This window comes from Meleagris gallopavo, chromosome Z (assembly GCF_000146605.3).
Source record: "Meleagris gallopavo isolate NT-WF06-2002-E0010 breed Aviagen turkey brand Nicholas breeding stock chromosome Z, Turkey_5.1, whole genome shotgun sequence".
NCBI classification, from domain to species: Eukaryota; Metazoa; Chordata; class Aves; order Galliformes; family Phasianidae; genus Meleagris; species Meleagris gallopavo.
In genome coordinates, this window is record NC_015041.2 from 42,868,120 (window position 1) to 42,891,999 (window position 23,880).

Genomic DNA, 23,880 nt, shown 5'->3' on the forward strand with positions numbered 1-23,880 from the left:
TTTTCATTATTGTTATTGTAAGTGGTAATAGATAAGGTAAGAGATAAGTAAATCTAACAGTACTTGTAGAAATATTAGGTGAAATGCCAGCATTTCTGATAGATTCATTTTTAATTCATTTTAGGTTGGTTTTTTTTTGACTGTCCGATCTTATACAGTTATAGCAAAGTGTCCCTATTTTATCAAAAAACATAGAAACTTTTGTGTTGGATGGGTTCAAAGGCTTCAAAGCTCATCCAGTTCAACAACCCTGCAATCAAGAGGAACAGCTATAACTAGATCAGGTTGCTCAGACCTTGGTCCAGCCTGACCTCAAATGTTTCCAAGGATGGGACTTCCACCACCACTCTGTGCAACCTGTTCCAGTGTCTCATCCCTTATTGTAAAAAAACTTCTATCTCATATCCAATCTAAATTTCCCCTCATCCTGTCACAGCAGACCTTCTGAAAGAGTCTTCTTTATTACAGTCCCTCTTAGATACCAAAAGGCCACTGTCAGGTCTTCCAAGAGCTTTCTCTTCTCCAGGCTGGATGGCCCCATCTCTCAGTGCCTGTCCTCTTAGGGGAGGTGTCCCCCATCCCTTGGATCATTTATGTGACCCTCTTCTGGAGTTACTCCAATAGATCCATGTCTCTCCTGTATGAGGACTCCCCATCTAGACAGAGTACTCCAGGTGAGACCTCACCAGCATTGAGTAGAGGGGCAGAATCACCCCCCTCAACCTGCTGGCCATGCCCCTTTTGGTTCAGTCCAAGATATGGTTGGCTTTTTGGGCTATGACGGAATGTTGCTGGTTGATGTCCAGCTTCCCTACTAGTATGCCCAAGCCCTTTTCAGCAGGGCTGTGCTCCTTTTTTCATTCCCCAGCTTGTACTGGTTGTGAAGATTGCCATGACTTATTTGCAAGACCTTGCACTTGGCATTGTTGAACATCATGATGTTCTCCTGGGGGCACTGTTGAAGCCTCTTGAGGCATTTTTCTGGATGGCATCCTGTCCTTTGAGCATGTCGGCTGCACACCACAGCTTGATGTCATCTGCAAACATGTTGAGGGTGTACTCAGTCTCACTGTTGTTGTCACTGATGAAGATGTTAAAGAGCATTGGTCTCAGTATTGTTGCCTGAGGGACACCACTTGTCGCTGATCTCTATACAGACATCGATCCATTGACCACTACTCACAGGTTGCTGTCTTGCAACCTGTTCCTCATCCATCGATCAGTCCACTTATCAAATCCATATCTTTCCAATTTGGACCTGCCTGTGATGAAGCCATGCTGGTTGTTCCATATCACTTCTGTCTCTTCCATGTGCCTTAGCAGAGCTTTCAGGAGTATCTGTTCCATGATCTTCCCTGGCAGAAAGGTAAGGCTGACAGATCAGTAGTTCCCCGGGTCATTCTTTCAACCCTTCTTAAAAATGGGTATGATACTGCCTTTTTTCTAGTCATCAGGAACTTCACCTGACTGCCCTGACTTTTCAAATATCATCGAGAGTGGCTTGGTGACTACATAGACCCGTAGACTTATGGTTACTCATGTTCCTCAGGCAGTCATATATCTGATCTTTCTTTACAATGGGAGGGGTGTTGTTCTCTAAGTTCTCACTCTCCAAAGCATCTGCTGAAGGGCTGTGTGTTGAGCATGTGGATATATTTTTTCTCTTTTTCACTTCCCTAATTTGTTTATGGGAAATGGTATTTCACCTAGTGTATGTTGAGGCATCAGCCAATGCTGTTGTTATTCCTTACTGTTATTCTGCAACTTTTAGCAATCCCATTTCTGCACTGGCATTTTCTTAGTGACAATATTGTCTCCATATTGTTCTCGTTGGCTATTTCAGCCACCTCTAACCCAGTCAGTTTAGCTTTATATGGTCATGTGTGGCACTTGTTGTGCCTCTGGGAGAGCAAATTTAAGAACAACTGCTGTACAACAGCGGTAAGAGATAGGAGAAAAATATGAGAAAAACAGCCCTGCAGCCACCAAGGTCAGTGCAGGAGAAGGGCGGGAGATGCCCCAAGTGCAGAGCAGAAGCTTCCTGAAGCCCAGGAGAGGCTCTGAGGTGGGTCAGGAGAGTTGGGGGAGCTGCTGCCTGTGGGAACAGTGCTGGAGCACCTCCTAAAGGATGTGCCCTGCAATGCAGAGCTCTGTTGGAGCAGTGCTGGGAAAGCTGCAGCATGTGGGAAGCCCGTGTGAGATCAGCTGAGGAAGAATGATGTCCATGGGAGGGACCACATGTTGAGCAGGAGCAGAGAATTTGCTGTAGAGGCATGGGAGAAATGAATTGGCGAGCAGTCTGTATGTGCTTATCCTGTCCTTATTAAGAGATGGAGTGAGAGAGCATTGTGATGATGCTTAGCTATAGTGTTAAACTGCCACAGATGTGGACTGTGTAAACTGATTTTGCTCTCCTTAAAGCTCTGCAGCTTTAAAGAGTGACTGATATTTTTTTTTTCATCTCCTACTGCTACTCTAGGTCAAGCTGAGATCAACCCTTGAAGTTGGTTTTCTGGCCATAGCAGTGCATACTAACATTTTTGTATACAGAGGATCTTGGCATACCAATAAATTGGGAAATAGGCTTACAGGTTAAAGTTCCATTAGAGCAAAAGTTGTCATCAAAAAATGGGACCTTGAGACAAAGTTGGGTATTTTCCAGTACAAAATACATCATTGCTATTGATTGTCTCTAATGCAGCTTTTTGAAAGGCTGCTTTTTTCAGCTCAAAGCAATAAAAATGAGAAGTCATGGAATTGTAGACTGGCTGGTTTGGGGAGGCCTTTAATATCATCTAGTTCCACCTTTCCGCCCTACGCAGAGACTTCGCCCCCTAGGTTAGGTTGCTCAAAATTACATCCACCTTGACCTTTGACAGTTCTGGGTATGGGACATTGGCAAATTCTTTGGACAGTCTGTTCTAGTTGCCTCACCACATTCTGCGGAAGTAAACTTTTTCTGACTCTCTGCCACAGTTGTAGTGAGGATCTATCAGGGAGTGGGAAAAATTAATAACATGAAAGCTGTCTACGTTCTAAAATATGCAAAATAAGTATAAGATTGATGTTGAAATTGACATTGGTTTTCTTTGCATTCATATAGGAAGATAAAATGATAGAGCAGTTTATGGTTAAATACTGCTGTATTTGAAGCCCTCATTTCTTGCCTTTAATGGGAATGACCCAAGAAATAAAAATGTGAAAACCAGACTTCTACACATTTGGAACATAACAAAAAAAAACTTGAGTTTTTCTCCAAATAAGCAATTTGGATTCTACATATCTGGAAATACTGTAAAAGAAAAGCTGAGTTTTCACTGTACCTTAAAAAGATTCTGACTGTAGCAGACCACAGATTGCTCTTTTATGTTGCCAAGACCTAATAAACAGAGCTTTATATGTCAGATTGGAACTTTGAATCAAAATTAATTAAAAAAGAAAAGGAACTAGAAACCTGATTTTGACTTAGCATCTCAATTATGCATTTTTATAGTTATTTTATATGCATATGATGGGAATACAGGAAATATTACATCAGCTGCTCTGAAGGTAATGCCTACTATTTTAGTGTGTTGGCCTACAATGTCAGTGGCAGATGTTGCTGGTATGGCAGTAGAGGTTGAACCTTGCCACTGATATTCCATTACATTTTGTTGCTGTGTAACAGATGGCAGAGACGAGGGGTCTGTCAGTATGGCATCTGACATGGAAGTGTGTATGGACCAAAGGTGTATCACTGAATTTGTCCATGCAGAAAAAAATGGCACACACTGACCTTGCTCGATACTTTCTGGACATTCATGGAGACCAAATGGTGAATCTGTGAACACAGTGAGGCAAAGAGAAGTGTTTCAGTGATGCCATAGTGACAGACACTATCACCTTCACTGGTTTAGATTTTTGTAAGCATGGCTTGCAGTCTCTTATGGATTGCTGGTGAAAATGCATAGCTATTGATGATGACTGTTGACAAATAATGTTTTGTAGCTGAAAAATTGCTCTATCAAGCAGTACTATTGTGCTCTTTGTATCAGTTGTAGTTTCCATCAAAACATATAGGAAGCATTACTTTTGGAGCATCCTACCTATATAGAGAATAGTCCATACAAAATTGGATTATTTTTGTGTTACGCTCCCTAACAATATGATCTGGATATTCCAAAACATTCACTGCAGTGGAAGTATCTAATATGGTTGGAAGGCAAAACAGGGAGTAATACCAAGCGATTATATTTAGAAAAAAGATGGGAAAAAGTAGGAAAAAAGGTAGAGGAATTTACAGTTGGCCCAGAACATCAAGAACTATAAATTAGCTGCATTTAATTAATTAGATATTTAGACTGACAGACATAATTTGAAAGAACTCACAAGACAAAACTGCTATTTCTTGTGAATCATTTTGCTGTATGTCACTTACCCGACTGCAAATTCTGGGAATGCTGTAGGTTCCTCTGTAGGTTACCTTGGTGTATATATTTAAAGCAGGGCTTGAAGTCATTCTAGCATCCCATAACTTCATATATTTAGACCCAGCATTTTGATAACGTTGGATTTGTGATTGCTTTTCAGACTTCATGGGGAAATCTTGACAGGCCAAGTCAATGTGAATCAAGATCTCAATTTTCTGCATTATCTCCATATAGCATTTTTTTCATTATATTTCTACGTTTATTTGCTTGTTTGTATTTTTAATACACATTTGATAAAAAATTGGTATCGAACAGAGCTGGTATTACTATGAGTTGTGCATCAGAACTGCAGTTATTGTGAATGGAAGGTAAGAGCAGAGAGCAAAGGCAGGGCATGGTCTCCTTGTTTTCCAAAGAAAGAACAAACTCAGAGTTATGCGGAGGTAGATATTATGCTTAGATATTTATATTTATGATAGATTATGTCATAAGTGAAGTTGCAGCTGTTGTTTACCCAATCCATCTTCTGTCTATATTATCATCTGGATACAGAGATAAACATTCTGTCTGGTAAATCTTAGTACTTTCAGCAGGAAGCTATGGGAAAAGAGCTTGCAGGGAGAAAGATTGGAACAGGATTTGCAGAGCAATTTGGCCAGGATTTGGAGGCAATACAACCTAAGGGACAAGGTGGAAGCTGCTGTGTTTATTATTTCATCACCTTTGAAAGGTTAGAATATACAGGTTTTTTATTTATTCTGGGATTTTTATAGACCTTGAAAAATAATTTTTTGTTACTTGAAAGTGTGTTGCTGAGGCTCTGAAGAAGCAGAGTCTGGACACTTGCAGAGCTCTTGGTATACAGAGCAGATACTGGGCTTTTGGAACCGATCAATGGGCAGAGACACTGACGTTAACAAGCTGGAACAGTATTATGTATAATATTCAGTGGTTCAAGATTGGCCCATGCTTTTTTCTTAATGTTATTCATTAAAAAATGTACACTCATAAGTTATGAGAAGATAGCTGAATCTTAATGCAAAAGTTTTCATTTTACACTAAGCAGCAAGTACCTGAAGAAGACTGGGCTTGGGATTTTTTTGGTTGTTGTTGTTGCAACATCATTTGGTATCACAAGAATACTTAAGAGAAAGAAGGAAACTCTTTAAAAAAACCTTCAAAAGAGATGCTGAGATGTTTTGAGAAACGGTGATCATGTGAATGTGGTATCAGAGTGCTGTTTTAGATTTTAATGTTGCTGTCCTTTTTAGCTTAAATCATTTAAATTTTCTCTTTTGTTTTTCCTTTAAAATGTAAGATGGGAAACTGATCTTTTCAAGATCTACTAATTAAAGGATCACAGATACTTATTATTGTACCCAAAAAGCCCAAATGATGTGGGGAAATATTATTTTATCAATTGAGAAATGAATTTAAGAACAGCAGAAATCAGAAATTATCTAATAATATGAAAATCTGCCTGAATATTTAAGGGTCTGATACGGTACATCAGATTTTTACTATTTGTAATTCCACAAGATTCTGTTCATTTCTTGAGAAAAAGTTAAATGAAGTAGAGCTTAGTATCGTTTATTTATAAATCCAATATTTTATGGGTTAGGCATTTATTGTACTTGTTTTTCATCTGTGTTAAGCTTCCCCCCAAAAGCATTAGAATCTATTCAATACACAGTTGCAGAAAGGTCTCGGAATGCTCGCGCACTCCTTTAGTACTGTGATACTTCACAAAGTTGAGATTTGTAACTATAGTATTCCTTTGTGAAGAACACACTTGATTGCTAGGCAGATTTGTTCTTTCCATTTACTGTGCCGTCTTATCACATCTTTTTCAGAATAGGAACTATGAAATACTTATTTATTCATTAATTTGAAGGCTCATCATATTTGTGTTTATAAATTCAGTCCTCAGAATGAAGTTAATATGATCTTTCTTTTACTTTAGAATTAAAATCCTATTTTTAACTTATTTTGTTTTCTTAACCTGAACCTAGGTTGGTGACAGGTTTATAGCATTTATAGCAGCTTAACAGTTGTTCATGCTTTCATGTATGTATTTTAGGTGTATATAAAATTAATTGAAAAAATCAATGAATGATGGAAGGACAATGGAGATGGTAAATAGATTGTTGGTTCAAAATCATATTGTTTATCCTAGTCAGCTAAACCCACAGTGACAAAATGCATTTCAGTATAATAACAGTAATATTCAAAATTGTATATTTAAGAACAAGAAATGTAAAATGTACTTACACAATGAGAAATGAGCTGCACTTCTGAGAACAATGATTCTGAAATAGATTTAAGGGTTAAGAAGAGGGATCACAAGCTGAACAGTGTATGGAAATAGCATTTGTTAAAAAAGCCTTAATTTGTCTTTAGATATACCCTTTAGTAGGAATGATATCATAATATGACAAACATTACTGTTACTAATATTTTAAAATACAGCAAATTGGTCTTTTAGCACTTCAGAAAGAATATTAAGGTAACTGGATTTCAAAACAGATGCAGAAATGTTTTAAGATAGCAGTTGTTGAAGGCTTTAAAAGTGTAAGTAGGAATGGAAGAGCAAGTAGACATTTAAATCCAAAGTGAAACACATGCTAAATAATTATTCTCTTAGAGTGAATTACAAAGAAAAGTGAATTCTGCATTTTTCTTTTCTTTTTTTCTCCCAGTTTTCTGATTGTAATTGATAGCTCTTAATTTTTCCAGTAACTACTTATGGGCTTAGTAGTATACTATGTAATTGGGGTAGGATCATCAGCTTCCAAGAGAACTCAGAAGGCCATAGCAGTGTCATACATGAGACAAGAGCAAGTTCCTTAGTTTTTGTGCAGGTGAATATCAATATCTCTGAGCAATTTGTGTCACTGGTTGTCTGTTGTTACGAGGTAAAAATCTGAAATAGGCATTCAATTTAGAATTATTTTGTCTCAATTTGCACACTTTTTTCATTCTCTTAGCATGCACTGCAGTTAGGGGCCTGCCACTATTCTGCTGCTGACCTATTGATGAGGAAAGCTGCCTCAGGTCCCCAAGGAGGCATACCTCCTCCAAGCTGAAAATGCCCCAACCCCATTGTCCTGTCTGAGAGCTGGGTAATGGGGAATAATCACTATCAGCTTCTAATACAGAAAAGAATACTTTTGGACACCTTCGCTGCCAGAGTACATTTCCGGCCCACGTTCATCTTGCTGTTTTCCAACACTCTGCTTCCTACTCCATTCACAGTTTGTCCCACTGCCAGAGGTCCATCCCCTTGCAAACAGGTACATGAACTCAGTTACAGAATCATAGAACCAGAAGATGGTTTGGATTGGAAAGGATCCTTCAAGATCATCTAATACCAGCACCAATTTGCTGATCCTTACTCACCGATGCTATGGAGGAAGTTAATACATTTGAAATTTATTTGCATAGTTGATACGTAATTGAACAGTTACTACATTTCAGTATATTTCATTTCTGTAGTTAATGCATTTCAAATAGATTTACTTCAGTTATTTCATTCTTATACACTATGCTGCTGTTTGTAAATCTTGAGAAACAAGAGCTGTTTTGTGGGATCTTTGAGTGACATAGGTGCTTTAGAAATACATAGATTTATAAAGGCAAAATGACTCCAATCTAAGATGAGCTTTTTGTATGTTGCTCCAAATAATAGCAGCTAGCTCAGAAGGTCACAATAATGTATTTTGGGTGGAAAAGAATGGCAATGAATTTACTGTTAGTACTGTGTCACAAAACTCAAAGACTGTGTGCATATAGAATTGTATAGATGTATAGAATGGCAGATCTTATTTTAATACTGTTTCTGTAAGATGTTCTCAGATGATTTTTGTTTGTTTGCTTGTTTGTTTGTTTTTCCATAGACACTACATACACATTCTAAACATTCATGAAAATATTTTATAAATAAAAACACTGTACAGAAATATTAACTAATGTTGACTGGTAAATCCTGGTTGATTTCTATTTATTTTTTAGCTTTTTTTTATAATGTACCGTAGTGCCTTAAGATTATAGATCCCTGCTACTGCACTCAAACTCTCATATTTTTGTCCAAATTCATTAGGAATATATGTCCATTATTGTATTTCTATATGTATATTATCTTTTTAAAAATCTGTTCTTGTGTTACCAAAAGCATGGTTACATTGGGTATTATATAACTTATAGTAACATTTAAAGATAGTCTCATATAAAATATATGCTTTGGGCAGTGATTAGCCTCATAAATTCTGGTTCACAGTACATCTGTGTAATTATTGTTAAAGCCTTAGGCTATTAACAGATCATTAAGCAACCTATGTTTTTTTTCTTTATATATTGTGTAATGCTTCTGTATTGTCTAAAAAAAACCACTAGTATTTAGATATATAAGTAACCTAAAGAGTTTTTAAGAAATTACAAGTTGAGCCAGAGAAAATGACATTAGCCTTTTATGTTTTATTAAATAATCTTTTTAAATGGCTTTTAGTGTTCCATGGCTGTAACAACTTACATGTGCAATTCTACTTTTTTACTGGATATAGTCATGATTCTGTTTCATGTTGTATGCAAGCCATGTTGTATGTAATCTTTTCAGTTAAGCTTATGCTTATTCAGAGTTAAGTTTTTCTTATGGGAAAAGAAATTCCAGAAAGAAGTAACTTACATAATTTGTACAAGCATATTTGAAGAAAAGATACTCACTGACAAGGCATAAGTACTTATAGCAGAGTTTATGGATGTCTATCTTTTCCATATTCACTATTGGGCAATACTTGCAAAGCACTGGCAGAGTATTAGAGCTGATGAGAAACTAAGTGAAATTAAGCATATTTCGTGAAGAAACATTTGGTAAAGCTCACTTTTTAGGTTGAAATTCTACGTATTTGATGTGGTTATTTGGAAAAGATGTGCATAGTGCCAGTTCTTTTTAAAGGAAGAGGCTGACAATAATAGGCCGGAAAACTTTACTTTTATTATATGCAAAACTGAAGTTTGTGTATTTAATTTTAATAAAACGAGCTTTTTGTCTTAAAAAAGGAATATTGATGAAGCAGTACTGTCAGATATTATTTGCACAGATTTTATTAAAACCTTACATATTCTTGATGATCTCAGTTAATGGAGACTAATATGATTAATCAGGGAATCACAGATTCATAGGGTTGGAAGACACGTCTGAAGGTCATCTAGTCCAACTCCTGCTGAAGCAGATTCCCTAGAGTAGGTTACACAGGAAGGAAGTGTCCAGGTGGGTTTTTAATATCCCCAGAGAAGGAGATCCCACAACCTCTCTGGTTAGCCTGTTCTAGTGCTCTGTTGCCCTGAAGAAGGCTTTTCCTCATGTTTCTATGGATCTTCCTACATTCCAGTTTTTGGTCCTTGCCCCCGTGTTCTCTTGCTGGGCACCAAAAAAAGAGTCTGCCCCCATCCACTTCACTTCTGCCCTTTGTATAATTATAAGCATTGATAAGATCCCCCCTCAATCTTCTCGTCTCCAGGCTGAAGAGTCCCACATCTCTAAGACTGTCCTTTTAAAGCAGATGTTCCGTATTCCCAATTATCTTTCTGGCCTGCTGGATTCTCTCTACAAATTCCCCATCTTTTTTGAACCAAAGAGCCCAGAACTGGACACATTACTCCGGATGTAGCCTCATCAGGGCCGAGCAGGGGGGAAGGAGAACCTTCTGTGACCTGCTGGCCACACTTTTTAATGTGATTCAGAATACCACTGGCCTTCTTGGCCACGAGGGCTCTTTGCTGACTCATGATCAACCTGTTGTCCACCAGGACCACGTATGTGATGAAATTGTTTCCCAGAAAAAAACTGGTTTAGTTTAGCATACTAGTAGCTGTCATCAGTTTATGTACTGTCTGTCTTTTAATTGGAAAACTGGAATTTACACAAAAAGTTGAGAGGTTCATCCCAAGCCCTGAAAGTGAATGATTGAATTTGAGCAGAAAGAAAAAATTATAACCTAGTAATTCCTTGGAAAATCAGGCAAAAAGCTACCTCCTGATATTGAGTTGCTCTAAACAGTGGTGCTGTGGATTTCAAAGAGGAATGTTTGGTCTAACACAGGAAAAATAATACCAAGGTTATTTTAATTCCAGTGATTTAAGCAATGCCAGGAGAATGGATTGGTCAGTGTTAGCACAGATTCATTTTCCAAAGTAGCTTGAGCAGAATACTATCTTTCTTACTTTTGTTTCTGTCTGAAGATGCAGCATGGGTTACTTCTATTAGAAAACACCGTGAATGATTTTTTGTGTGAAGTGGGTGAAAGTAAGAGAGTGGTTGTTGTTATTTGTTTCTTGAAAAGGTCAAAAACCTATGTGCTAGGTTTGCAACAGGGATGTACCTTCTCTATTAAGAGATTCTAACAGCAATAATAAGCTGTGCTATGCCTCAGAATTTATGCTGCTTCATCTGAAGTAACTAACAATTTGCTGTTTTTACTGCATGTTCATATGTGGCTTCAAGTAAAAAAATTAAATGTAAGTTTATGGATAATCCTTGCTTCTTTTGATAGTGCTCAAATCTTGTTAATCTCATTTTGTGTATATTCAGGTGATAAATTCAGAACCTGCTGAAATATTTCCGAACTGACTATTAAAGTGGGAGAACAGAAGAAGGAGTGACAATCTCCTTGTTCTGAAGTACTTAATCTCTGAAAAACTGCATTTGAATGAAACTGCTATTGTGAGGAATACATAAAATGAATTTTATTTTGTTGGTGAACTGATTGAATTAAGAGAATTGCAGATGGTAGTTCAAGCACTTCACAAAGCTTTATTCCAGGATAGAAGTGCTTGACTATGACAAGAGGCAAGTAGTTGTGGAATGTCTCTACAAGCATTTATGGTACTTAATTTTATATTCCTTATCAGCCCAGTAAAACCCAGCTAAGCATATTGAACTTTTGTCTCTTGAGACACAGGAAGTTGGATGTATGGCAGTTCTACAAGATCCATGTGTTTCTTCAGGACTTGAGTTTTACAACCACAAATTTTGTTAGATCTCCAGGTTATGTTAATTCTGTTTGTGCAGTTTATTCTTTATGTGCCTTATAAGAAACATCACTAATTCTGCTTTGTCTGCAGAGTGTCTGCACTAAGTTCTCTCTGTCTAAATCTCACAGTGTGAAATGACAATGGGAGATGATAAATACTTTAGAAGTTGTTTTCTTTGTATTATTTTCTAAAATCTTTCTTAAAACAAAAAATGACGATACAAGATGTAAAAACTTTCTTTTAGCCATAACTAAAAATCTTATCTTACAGTTGTCTTGTATTTTAGTTATATAAAATAGATACTTGGAGGTTTGTTTGTCTGTATGTTTCAAAATAATATCTGTTGAGAAATGGAATATGCCAGAGATCATCTCAAGTGTGGATATTTACAATGAAGTCATAACACAGAGGAATATAAGAACATTCGCTTTTTTGAGTACACTAAAACCATGCTGGTATTTATCAGTATACGTGGCTTATGTATGGTTTTATTTATGCTTACCTGTGAGCTATTACTAAACCAGACTGCATGGGACATGTCAGGACCTCTGATAGCAGCTGGTGATGATACTAGGTCACTTCCATGGCACGTTTTGATTGGAGGCTTGATCAATGTTCTTAAATAAAAATTTTCCTGAGGAAGGAGCTAATGATCCAGAAATAAAATAAAAACATTTCTAAGTACAGATAAGTAGAACTTTGCTAACACTATGTTTGTGTACATGCTAGGAAACACTGGGGAATGAATCTGACAACAGGGAGTTTTGGGACTAAAAGAAGATTACCTAGGCCATCTGGAACACTTCATAGATTTAGATAGTTGAAGGATTTTGAGGGTATTGCTTCTTGTCTCACACTGCTTCTTAAACAATATTATTGTACCATTATTTGCTTGGAATGTTTCCTATACCTTTCCCAGCATGTCTTAGCTAACATAATGTTTGTGTAATTTTCTGTTAGAGAAAGGAGGAGATGCAGAAGCATGAATGCCTGTCTAGGGGAGTTCTAGACTCCATTCTGTGCTGACAGTGTTGGATTGCTGTTTTTTGGGACTCAGATTAGCTACTACAATTGAGATGCAAGGTCCAGGATCCCAAGGATTTCTTGCATGTACACACTTCTATCTGTGAGGAAGTATTTTGAATGGCAAAGCCCATGCACAAAAATAGATACCTGTTAGATGCATAAATAAATATATGATATTAAGCCTGCATGCAGTCAATAAGTATTTCAGGATTTCAGTCCTTCTCAGCTGTATCCAAAAGCTGCAACAGATCTGGAGGACCTGACAGTGGCTTGGTTATGTCCATAGAAGCCCAAGTTTTTCATTCCATATTTTTAAATGTAAAGCAACAGAACAGTGCTGCCAAATGCACGTTCTCTCATCTGATCTGCTTTCTGGGTTTGCCAGCTGCATACCAGCTGTGCTGACCTGAGCGTTGCCAGGAGACAGCTGTGCAGAGTGGCTCTGTGCAAACCTGCAGCAGCAGGGGGAGCTCAGATCAATGGAATCTGTTCTTTTATGACTGTCGAAGGAGTAAGGTAGGCAAGCTGGGCCCTGGTGACAGCCCGTCTTGAATCCATATGAAAATTCAGAAAGCAAATATCATTTCAGTAAGAACTGAATCAACCAGTTCTGGAGTTTCTCTGATAACTGAGGCAAAATGACTGTATCTAGTGGTAGTATCCTGGTGTTCTAATAAACACTGAGTTGGAGTAATACTGATAGCAGGGCTACACCCAATACAATATTTTTCTTCTATTATGTTTCTGTGTCTGGGCTTCTGTCTTTATGATTACCATGTAACAACTTATAATTGAAACAGCTTGACTTGTCTCGATTTATGTCCTGGTAGGGTTTGAAAAATAGCTGATTTCAAAATGGTGTGTTTGAAAGCAAAGAATTTTCAGCCTGTGAACTTTAATGGGAATTTCCTCACTCTTCTCTGTCACCAGAAAGTTAACAACAAAAATATGATAAAAAGGTAAAGTGACAGTGTGAGACTGTAAATCCAGATGCATAATCTGATTGTAAATCCATTGAGCTGGAGTTGCAGAGAAATAAAGTGTAAGATAAACAGAAGTCATTCATTGATGTTATGAAAATCACCGTATTGACCTGCTACCTAAAGAAAGCATTACATGAGCCTAATAATTATTTTGCCTCAATTCCTTTCCATTTACTCTGTTACTAACATAAAATTTTTCAGATGTAGTCTTGAAACTTAGTTATTTTTTTCTTTTGTGTAAATGACAAGCTGAGCTGTGAATTATGTAAGTAAACCAAAGTACTCAAAATTTCTCTGAAGAGATAGATTTCTTTGTCAGTACGTAGTGTAGTTGCAGCAGATATTTTTACTCTCAGTTCACTTGAGCAACTGTGTGGCACCTGTACCTACCCAATGCCATGTTCTTGACACATGTTCCCAATGTATTAGCTGCGGGCTATGAGTCTTCCCATAATCTTTTCTGCCATTTTCATCATCTTTGGGTTTCTGATATCATGATTGCTTTTCTTATGCTTGTTCTGCTGCTACTCATGCTTCTTTTCTGTCTGTCTCATTAAACAGTACCATCTTCCTGCTTTTCCTTCTCTAAATTTATTGCATGAAGATGGACTGTAAGGCTCCAGAGCTTACTGGTCTTTATGTATTGAACTTGACTAGTTGTTGCTTTAGCTGAGGAGGTTTTTGTAACTTAAATAAACGTCCTAACATCCTATTAGAATTCACACACTGACGTTAGGTTTGTGTTTTAACACTTTTTCAGCTTGCAATTTTTCACACTCAGAATTCTTCCCTTCTGTAATGTTCTCGTTATCCCTTTCAACAAAACCATTTTTCAAATTGCCTCCTGTATCTTATACAATTAAAAGAATAGTACTACTGTCTTCTACTCTGCTAAATCTATTCTTATTGATCCCATTCATCACCTGTATCCCTGCAGAATTTGTATTGCCCTCTGTTCTGCAAACTGGCAAATCAGAGTATCTTGACACTGTGCATCCTGTAGCTTCCTTCTTTTATGCTAGATCAGTCAGCTTTGTAGTGAGTATGTGGTAGGATCAGGTTATCTGTTTAAATTATATTACTGTGCTTAAAGCTTAGCTAAGTTTAACCAGCATGCTTGGGCTGAGACTGTTTGAAAAAGGACTTGTGAAATACAGTTAAAAACAATGATTTTCAGTGTCATAGCTGTTTTCCTTAGAAGATTCCTTACACTGTTACAGTACTAAATTTTCACTAAGAGTATATTATGTTTTACTGTGATAGTCTTCACTAATTTTTAGAATTTGTAATACTTCCTTACATTGCCAGTATCATAGCTAAGAACTATTTGCTAGTTCTGAAAAAATACAGAATGATTACTTTTTCAATCAAATCAATCTCTAGACTTGTATAATACTGAGAAAGATGAGATTAATAATGACACTAGAAAGTTTAGAGTACATGAATTAAAAGTACATGAATTAAAAGCTCTGCAACTGCAGATTGATTTTAATTGTAGTAAAAATTTCTGTTATGGGCATCATTTTAAGTATACTATAATTTACAATGCAAATACAAAGACATAATCTATTCTATTCCCTAGTAGTGAAATGGGGTACTCAAAAGATACTTGGTTCGTACCTGGGGAGAATCATTAAATGAAATAGATAGTACGATCCCAATGAATGAAGTGCTTATTTCAACATAGGATTCTGAAAATGCTAATGGTAATCTGTGAGGACATCAGATACTCTGATTTCTTTTCTCTTTCTACAAAATAATTCTGGAATATAATGGTCTCTATGACATGATGCAAATCTGTTTTAGTCTAGGACTTGCTACTATGGTTGCTTGATTGTGCCTTAGGCCGTGTTTATTGGAAAGCAGGAGTTTTGCGTGTTGAAATTCAGAGGTAGTCTTACAAGAATGGTAGGTTTTACTGCCAGCTCTTAAAATTATTCCAGAACCAGGTAGCAACACCACTGTGGAAGCCCACTGAAAACTGGGGAACTTTGTATGGACTTTAGGGGATTCTAAATGAATCCTAGCTGACTGCAGATCTGGCTCACAATTAAGATATTTGTCGTACAGAGAGTTTTTGTGATAAACATCATTTAGGGAAAAGTAAGTCCTGCACTCCTATATCATTGCATCAGTAAGTGGATTTTTTTAGAAACAACTTTTATTTTTCAAGTGAAAAAGAGATGTAATTCATCTAGGAAAATTCTCTTAAGATGAACTGCTCCTGTCTTCCTTAATATCTGAAGCAAAAATGTTAAATTATTAAATTTAAATGTGGATGCAACAGTAACCATTGCAGTGGGATTGCTCTGATATAATTTGTTTATGCATTTTGTGAAAATAATATCTTTAATTACATAATACTGAAAAATATTTTTCTGAATGTGTAGCTTCATATTCGGAAGTTCTTATAATCATCGTCTGCCTACAAACCTGTCTCCTTGCAACTTCTTTTAACAACTGACAAAAGTGCTCAACATCACATTAAAAATGCACCATGCTAACGTGTTGCAATGAAATTTCACAGGATTTTCAGCTCTTCTTAGTAGACTTCTGTTGTATTTGAAACTTTACAGGAAAAGTGGCAGCCATCAAAATATTTTCATTATTTGAATGCTGTAATACTGGTTGCTTCTGAGCATGTTATAATGACAAACTACAGTCAGCATTCTCCATTTATTTTACAATGCTTCTGAACTGATAAAAGCAATTAAGCATTGACTAAGCTGGCATAGCTGAAAGTTTTGAAATCTTTCCATCTGCAGTAATGATATAGAAAATGTATTAAATAATAACCAGGTTGATCTATTCTATAATCATTCATACATCAGAATTCTTGTAATGCTATCTGAATCTCTGACTGACAGGGAACCATCTAAATCTGAAAAATAAAAACTTTCAGCTACTTCAACAGGATTGTGTCTTGGTCCTATCATAGGGTGTCAAGATTTTCTCATGTAATTGCATAGTAAGACTTTAAAAGAAACCACCTACCTTTACTAATTTCTGAAGAACTGATCCACAATTGTTTTATGACACAAGAAGAAAACCTACTGAAAAATCCAGTTTGTTTCTGTAATGATTGTTTAGTTCTGAGTGCATAAAATGTTTCTCTCACTGATAAAGCAAATGTGCATGTACAATGAACAGTTTAAGAAGGTATTATATATATGATCTTAATTACTGTTTCAGACATTCTGTTCTGTTAGTCACCTATTTTCATTTTCGTCTCAGTTCTTTTTTGGAAAAACACGAGGTTATTGATAGTGTTGCTGTTTTGGATGCATACTGTGAAACGACAGATAAAGTATGGAAGTTTGGCTGCCTGGGAGTTGATCAGAATCTCTGACAATCTGTGGTAGAGAGTCTTCAAAACATTTTGGGTTTTGGATGTGCCCTCAAAATCAACTCCAACCTGCTCAAACTAAAGCAAATCGGACTTTGTAAATCAGGACATATGTTTTTGAAGATAGTATTTCAGTAGTTGTATACTGAACACGGTGGAACTGTGCACCAAAGGCCTTTGGTTCATGCAAGGTGCCCTGAGTTTATCTCAAAAGATGGGGCTGTGCAGGATCAAACTACCTGAACATATTCTGTTTTACCTATTTCCATAAACCAACGGTTGAGAGAAGCAGTAGTTTCTCCCCGAACTATTGATGGTCGTTTCTGCTGTGTCAACAAAACCTCCTATTGGATTTCACTGCAACCTGCATGAATTGGAGAGGTTCTCTGGACTACCTCTCATCTGAACAGTGCAAAATAATCAACTGGAACTCCATGCATACTTGCAACTGTCTTTTCAGCACAGAAGGATTTTAAGCAGATGCTATGTTTGGCAAAATAATCCTCCTATTGCTCTTCTCTCTGTAATGTCTGGCATTATTTGAAGAAAACCACATTTAAGATACTTTGGTTTTCTTGGAGAATGCCTGGACTGAGCAACAGATTAAGCTCTGCAAAGTCTGAATTATCATTTTCACAGTTTTAAGTCTCTTAGACAGCATCTAGGAAAACAGGTGATATGGATCTGTTCTAAGGGTCTTGTAGGCATTTCCATTCACAGAATCATTGTTGAGATGGGAAGAAACTTCTGGAGGTCACCTGGTCCATCTGCTCCCAAAAGCAGATTGACCAGGACTATATCAAAGGGCTTTGGAATGTCTCCAAGGATGGAAACTCCACAAATTCTTTGGGCAGCCTGTTCCATTGCTCAGGCATCCTCACAGTGGAAAAGTAGTTCAATCCCCCTCAATCTTCTCTTCTGAACAGTGCCAGCTCTCTTAGCCATTCCATTCAGAGAGGAGCTTCAGTCTCTTGATCATCTTGGTTGCTGCCTGTTGGACTCTCTCCACTATGTTCATGTCTCTTAAAAGCGTACATGGAAGTCCTAACACCAACGTTTTTTATGAGTTTAGAAGCAGAACAACATGTATAAATCTGGATTGTATTTAAACTGTGTTAACAAAACAGCTGTAAAGGTTTTCTGTCCTAAAATGTTACTTTACAACATCTTGGCTACATAACCTTCTCTGTATGAAAATATACTAAATTGTCTGGGAGGTGTGAACAATAATCTCTGTCATTCTCAGAGGAAAACGTCTTTCCCAGTCTCATTCTTCTATTCCAAGTAACTGTGGCAAATTAAAGAAAATAAAATTCTAAGTCTTTCTCTGTGTATCAGTTATACTGTGTGTAGGTCTCTGAGCAGTATTTAAAAGACAAAGAACTGAAAACAATATTCGTGCTGACAGCGCACAATCTTGCTAATGCAGTTTTAGGAACTCATCGTTTTTAAAAACTATAAATGCTCTTTTGTCATAGTTGTAGTTAGTTCAGGAAGGTGTCTCAGCTACACTGGCATATTTGTTGATATCTTTGGCAAGAGAGGAGAAGACAACAGGAAAAATGTGCTTTTCAAAATCCGCTAATGATGTTTTCAGTCAGATATATCATAAGAACTCTTTGTGTGGAATGGAGAAACATAAGTAAATTATTTTTAAACAGGGTCCAAACTAAATGCCCACAGAAAAATGAATACCTATTAGTAGGTTCAAAGAAAACTTGAAGAGTTTCCACTACATGAATATGAGTCAAGTGCTCAGAGTTAAGACACTGTTATCCCTTATTCTGTGCTACCTTAGAGTAAAAAAAAATTTATCCAACTATGGGAAGAAATAATGGTGAAGTCTTCAAGGTAGTTGAAGATTTACAGTTTCTCAGTGCCTTTTTACATTTCAAATTAGTTCCCACACAACTTTCTATGATCAGTACAAGTAATCTGACATACTCAAGAATATAAGGTAGAGTGTGTTGGACCCTGAAAACAGAAATCTCATATACAGAGACATTTTTATGAAGTTTAATAAGGAAATTCAATATATGCAGCTCCTCCTGCAGCAAGTGGAATATCCTTTGCTCTTGGAAAGAAATTGAATAATACATGCTATCTTAAATCTTCTGATAATTATTTAATAATCTGAATGAACGGGAGAAATAGCAGCAATGTCTTCCTCTACACAAGAAATATGAATAGGAGGCTCAGAAAGGAAGTATAAGGAAGGTAGAAACAAGGACATGTAACCTGTGAGGGACATTGTCCAAGCATGCTGGAAGGAGCTTAGTAAGGCCAAATCCCGAGTGGATTTGAGTCTGGCAGAGAATGTCATACAATTGGAAGGGCTTCTGTAAGTAGATGTGTGAGAAAAGGAAAGCTAGGGAAAATGTGGACCCACTGCTGAGTGTGGCTCTGGGGAGGAAGAACTCCAGGTACCGTTGGGAACGAATTTTAAAATTTGAGCTAGAACAATATATAATACATAAATCCTTAGTTGGTTCGAAACGATAGTAAATGGAGCTGACAGATGTAGATGAAAGAGTATGGAAAGATGAAAGATGGAATGATGGAGTGCACTGAATTTAGATATTATGTATTTAATTTTTTATAGAGGTTTTTTTTTTTCTTCAGGAATAACACAAGATAATGGACTAGCAGATAGGCTGTAGGTTCACATTGACAACTTGGGTGTACAGTATTTAGATGGAGTAAAATCATTGTAATGGTTCTGTACTGGAAACTGCTTGTCTGGTAGACTGAGGCATCCCACTGTGCTCTCCAGCACTGAGCTTTCAGTGTTAGGCTCTTTAATACTGAAAAGTATGCGTCACCAAAATATTTTGCTCTCTTCTACCTTTTCACTTTCACTAAGCTTGTTAATGAAGATAAGTGTGGATATTTAATTTCCGGTGTTTTTCTTCAGCATGTTCTTAAGTCTGTTTATTTCTCATACTGGAAATGGGTTATGCAAATGTATTAAGGCAAAAATAGCTTTTAAGTTTATTTGACTGATTCCTGAAGTTCCGTTGTAGAGGTTCTCTAATTTCATATCAGTGCTATGTCATTTTCATTCAAGAATTTTGAAGCTTGGTTGATTCCCAGTTTAGAAAAATACTCCTATTCAACAAAGGAGATAAGCTTCATCTTATGTACAGTATCTTAAAGCTAAGTGTTTTAATTTAGTGTTTTGCTGAAAAAGATGGTCTTAACAATTGTACCTTCCTATTTTTTTCCTTTTATGAACCATTTGATCAATATGTGACTATGTTTTTTATTATTCCATAATGTTTTGTACCATTTGTTTTACTTTCTTCAGTCTTTGACCCATGTTTCTTCAATCAGTGTATGTGTTTTCTGATTGCATCTTTTTATATCAGCCCAGTTCCAAAATCGTATCTTTTGATCTTATTAACCCTACTTTGTCCTTGTTCTTCATATATATTAAGTGCACATCTTTCCCAGTTTTCATTTTTTAGTTTAAGGTTCCTTCTAGTTGTTTCTAGTAGTCATCCCAGACAAGAACAATCTTTTTTGTGTCTCCCAGATAACGGACTTGCAAAAACCCATGTCATGAATTTTTGTAAGCTTGCCAATGTTTCCCACTTCCTGTCAGCGTGGGAAGAATTTCTTATCATCAAGGAGTTCACATGTTACAAAGTTAATTTTTAGGCTTACATTCTTTATATTTCATACTGGAACATAAAATTGAATGATTACAGTTTGATTTTCATATTATAGGATACATTTGTAGTCTTGCAATTATTTTTAATTATTTGTGAATTGTCCAAAGTTGTGAAAGCCACTAAGAAGGAATGATTGCAAGCCATAATGATGCTATCTGTAATAAAATTAGAGTATTATCCTTCTCTGGTTTATGAGGAAATGTAATAAAATAAAATTTTCTGGTTTCAAATTACTTCTTTTTTTTCAATCTGTTTACATTATCCCCAACCTGAAGAGAAAAAGAAAAAGCAAAACAAACAAACAAAACCTCATATGAGCAAGCAATAGTATCTTTCTCTGTCATTTATGAACTCAGTATTAAATGGGGAATGTTGACTTCAAATGCTAAGTTCAGTAATAGATTATAAGACCTGTGCACCACTAGAAATTTTAGAGGGAACGAGGGAGTATCTGAGTATAGATGAGAGTAAGGTGTTATTCCTTTTTAATGTTCCTAGAAGCCACAGTAAATTATGTACTAAAGTAAGTAAGAAGTATTCCATACAGTTGCAATCCTGGCTGCAGATAGAGGGAAAATGAATTTTCATGACCTAAGTACAAATAGAAACATTACAGCTTTTTGTACTCTTCCCAGGGCCTGTGTCTTTCCCCTGGACAGCTGCACCTATATGTGCACTGTTCAGCAATTTGTCAATAGTTCACATTCAAATTCAGTGAATCTGTTCAAATTCATAACAGATGTAAACCTCCCAGTTTGTACAAATACACAAAGTTATCTGACAGTTGAACACTAGCTGTCTAATATTAAAAACTGGATGCCCTTCTAAATTTTTATATTCTACATAGCAAGCATATTTAAGAATAGCTTTAAAGTTTTTCGGTGGTTGCTTAAGCATATGTTAAGAATTAAGAAATTTTGAATAGAACAGCCTTATTTCTCATTAGAGACTATAAAATTATTTTCATCGGTATTTTGTTTCAATCAAATATTTAGTGATGTGTGTAAACTTGTGTTTCAATAACAATGAAATTCAATTATGATAAATTATGATTTATATTTAATGTCATACTGAATTTATAATATTTTTAAATAAAAAGATTAACTTATTGAAACTTAGAGCAATGGAGTGAATTACTATCAAATCAAAAACACCTTAAAAGTAAGCAAATTTTAAAGATTGCAGTGTAACCAAATCTTAAAGGATAATAAATCATTAGGCAACTGTATAGTTTAATATAGGTGGTGTAGGCAAAAATTAATAAATTTTCAATTGCATCATGAAGTGCTAGCTCTTCTGCCAGATTTATCATTGGATCCGTACTAAGGCAGGAGCAGTCTGAAAATCTATTACCTACATGAGCTACTTTGAAATTAGTGCCTCCTGTTTTATTAGATTGACCCACGACATCAGTGGTGGATGTTGGTGGTACGGCAGTAGAGGTTGAGCAGTCCCACCAATATTCCATTCCATTTTGTTGTCATGTGACAGATGGCAGCGGAGGGGCAATCTGACAAAATGGTGTCTGACACAGAAGTGCATATGCAAAGCAAAGATGTGGAACTGAATTCCTGCGTGCAGAAAAAATGGCACCCACTGACATTCATTGGCAATTACCATTTATAACAGCCAAACAGTGGATGTTAGTGAAAATTCAACTGTGTGAGCAACATTTTCCTATCAGTAGCTCTGTCACAGCAGCTGTGAAACAGTGCATCACCTCTGCTAGCGCAGGTTTTTACAAGAGCAGTGTGCATTCTTATTGATTACTGGTGAAAATGCATAGCTAATGGAGGTGACTATGTTGAAAAATATTGTTTTGTAGCTCTATCTAATAGTGTTACTGTGCTCTTTCTATCTTTTGTAGTTTCCACAGAAATAAACAGGAGGCATTACTTAACTTTTCTCATTTGCTAGTTTACTGGTATTGCATTCACTATTAAATATGGATTCTTCAGGAAAAAGCAGAATGCAACTGAGGAAAAGCATTTGATTGAAACGTTATGAACAAGTAACTGTAGATGATTAAAGTAAGATATTATAGCATAACAGTTACAACTCAGACGTTTGTTTAACACATTGACTCAAGTGAAAGATCACCTGGTTTTGTAGCCTTGGAATAAATATCTTTTTAAAAATGAGCTCAGTATATTATATCTGAAACAGTTCACCGGAAATTAAGAAGTGTATAATGTTATATATTTTTAAAAATTGTAGATTTAATTTCTTTATATTTGTGCATGTTTTAAAATACTGCCTGTAAGTTTTCCCATTATAGAGGAGCTTTTTGTCTTATAAGTAAACTAAATATTGAGCTATGAGCACTGTTTATTGAGGGAATAAATGCAATATTTTAACTCATTTTGAAGAAAATCCTCAAAAGTATTTTCAGTGAAATCTGAACAATTACTGACCTCTGTCTTTTTCAGTGTTCAAAGTGTGTATTTTAATGCCTCAGATAATTACAGCATTCCTAGAAAGGCATATTGAATAGTAACGAGTTTATTCTAAATTAGTACTGTAATTTGTTGTGGAAGGCATTATTATACTATTACATTAGTTCAAATTCTCATATTGCATTTTCATTCATGTACATTAATTGCTTAAGACAAGTAATTAAAGTCATTCTTAAAGTTTTATAAGATGAAATCAGTAATGAAGGACATCATGAGCTCTGTTTTTCACCTCCAATGAAAACTAAGTTGTTCTTTGAGTAGGCTTTAGTGCCTTAACCCTTTTTGGCTAGTTTCCGCCACTGTTCTGAAAACTGCTGTCAACTCGTGGTTGTTTATATCTATGAATTCACTGATTTGTTTTAGTTGAAACAGGTCATTGCACAACACTGAAAAATGTTACTGAATTTCAAGTAGGTAGGTTTTGTGTGTTTTTTTTTTCAAAATGAGTCTATAGAAAATGACAGTTCAATTTAGTGCTTGTTTCGCTACGATTCATTATCACAGCTAGTAATCTAAGGCTAATTTTAATTGTCACCTAACTGTCATCTGAACTATGAGAAAATAGTGTCGTAACCAAAATGTTGTACTAGACTTGTTTTTAGAAGGATTTAAATGTCCTCCAAAGTTTGAGTGTTCGTTTTGTTGTATCGGTTTTCAAAGAAAAATATTTGTCAGTCTTTGACACTTCCAGTTTTTTTTTTTCCTAATCCTAATTCTGTCCTACCTATTGCTAGAATGCATTGTTCTCCATTTTGAAGTGCATGACTATTAAATTTGTGGTTTTAATCTATAGTCTCTCACCTAATGAAGAAAACTGATCAGGGACTCTGATACAAGAACGACATTTAAATATTTTGAACATCAATTTGAAATTCAGAAGCTAGTCTTAGGGAAAAAAGTGGCTAACTAGAAATCAAGCAATATGATACAAATCATGCCATATGAATAAATATATAT

At 36.1% G+C, this 23,880-nt stretch overlaps 1 protein-coding gene across 2 annotated transcripts in view; it reads left to right on the forward strand.

Annotated features, from left to right (window-relative positions):
• FBXL17 (F-box and leucine rich repeat protein 17) overlaps nucleotides 1-23,880 on the forward strand; it is a 172,953-nt gene that overhangs the window by 68,690 nt on the left and 80,383 nt on the right. Inside the window, exon 6 of one of the 2 annotated variants that reach the window (XM_031557340.1) lies at nucleotides 23,338-23,348. The exons of the other annotated variant lie outside the window; for it this stretch is intronic. Coding sequence (XP_031413200.1) covers nucleotides 23,338-23,348 — 11 coding nt within the window. The remainder of the gene's footprint in view (nucleotides 1-23,337; nucleotides 23,349-23,880) is intronic. 2 annotated transcript variants of the gene reach the window in all.